Source organism: Ambystoma mexicanum, chromosome 11, assembly GCF_040938575.1.
Source record: "Ambystoma mexicanum isolate Mex_15411 chromosome 11, UKY_AmexF1_1, whole genome shotgun sequence".
NCBI lineage: Eukaryota > Metazoa > Chordata > Amphibia > Caudata > Ambystomatidae > Ambystoma > Ambystoma mexicanum.
In genome coordinates, this window is record NC_090934.1 from 15,034,886 (window position 1) to 15,036,663 (window position 1,778).

The 1,778-nt window shown below is 60.1% G+C and overlaps 1 protein-coding gene across 1 annotated transcript; it reads left to right on the forward strand.

The window, feature by feature from the left end:
- Positions 1-265: 265 nt before the first annotated feature.
- Positions 266-1,018, forward strand: LOC138504882 (keratin-associated protein 10-1-like). Its single transcript, XM_069625292.1, has one exon. The coding sequence runs from the start codon at positions 266-268 to the stop codon at positions 1,016-1,018; it is 753 nt and encodes a 250-aa protein (XP_069481393.1).
- Positions 1,019-1,778: the final 760 nt, after the last annotated feature.

Below are 1,778 nucleotides of genomic sequence, written 5' to 3' on the forward strand. Positions count from 1 at the left end.
CGCAGAATAATGTGCCTGCCTGTGCCGGCCTGCACGCAGAATAAAGTGCCGGCCTGCACGCAGGATAATGTGCCTGCCTGTGCCGGCCTGCACGCAGAATAATGTGCCGGCCTGCACGCAGAATAAAGTGCCGGCCTGCACGCAGGATAATGTGCCGGCCTGCACGCAGAATAATGTGCCGGCCTGTGCCGGCCTGCACGCAGAATAATGTGCCGGCCTGTGCCGGCCTGCACGCAGAATAATGTGCCGGCCTGCAAGCAGAATAATGTGCCGGCCTGCACGCAGAATAGTGCCGGCCTGCACACAGAATAATGTGCCGGCCTGCACGCAGGATAATGTGCCGGCCTGCACGCAGAATAATGTGCCGGCCTGCACGCAGAATAATGTGCCAGCCTGCACGCAGAATTATGTGCCGGCCTGCACGCAGGATAATGTGCCGGCCTGCACGCAGGATAATGTGCCGGCCTGCACGCAGAATAAAGTGCCGGCCTGCACGCAGGATAATGTGCCGGCCTGCACGCAGAATAATGTGCCGGCCTGCAAGCAGAATAATGTGCCGGCCTGCACGCAGAATAATGTGCCAGGCTGCACACAGGATAATGTGCCGGCCTGCACGCAGAATAATGTGCCGGCCTGCACGCAGAATAAAGTGCCGGCCTGCACGCAGAATAATGTGCCGGCCTGCACGCAGGATAATGTGCCGGCCTGCACGCAGGATAATGTGCCGGCCTGCACGCAGGATAATGTGCTGGCCTGCACGCAGAATAATGTGCCGGCCTGCACGCAGAATAATGTGCCAGCCTGCACGCAGGATAATGTGCCGGCCTGCACGCAGAATAATGTGCCGGCCTGCACGCAGAATAATGTGCCAGCCTGCACGCAGAATAATGTGCCGGCCTGCACGCAGGATAATGTGCCGGCCTGCACGCAGAATAAAGTGCCGGCCTGCACGCAGGGTAATGTGCCGGCCTGCACGCAGGATAATGTGCTGGCCTGTGCCAGCCTGCACGCAGAATAATGTGCCAGCCTGTGCCGGTCTGCACGCAGAATAATGTGCCGGCCTGCACGCAGAATAAAGTGCCGGCCTGCACGCAGGATAATGTGCCGGCCTGCACGCAGGATAATGTGCCGGCCTGTGCCGGTCTGCACGCAGAATAATGTGCCGGCCTGCAAGCAGAATAATGTGCCGGCCTGCACGCAGAATAATGTGCCGGCCTGCACGCAGAATAAAGTGCCGGCCTGCACGCAGGATAATGTGCTGGCCTGCACGCAGGATAATGTGCTGGCCTGTGCCAGCCTGCACGCAGAATAATGTGCCGGCCTGTGCCGGCCTGCACGCAGGATAATGTGCCAGCCTGTGCCGGTCTGCACGCAGAATAATGTGCCGGCCTGCACGCAGAATAAAGTGCCGGCCTGCACGCAGGATAATGTGCCGGCCTGCACGCAGGATAATGTGCCGGCCTGTGCCGGTCTGCACGCAGAATAATGTGCCGGCCTGTGCCGGCCTGCATGCAGAATAATGTGCCTGCCTGTGCCGGCCTGCACGCAGAATAAAGTGCCGGCCTGCACGCAGGATAATGTGCCTGCCTGTGCCGGCCTGCACGCAGAATAATGTGCCGGCCTGCACACAGAATAAAGTGCCGGCCTGCACGCAGGATAATGTGCCGGCCTGCACGCAGAATAATGTGCCGGCCTGTGCCGGCCTGCACGCAGAATAATGTGCCGGCCTGTGCCGGCCTGCACGCAGAATAATGTGCCGGCCTGCACGCAGGATAATG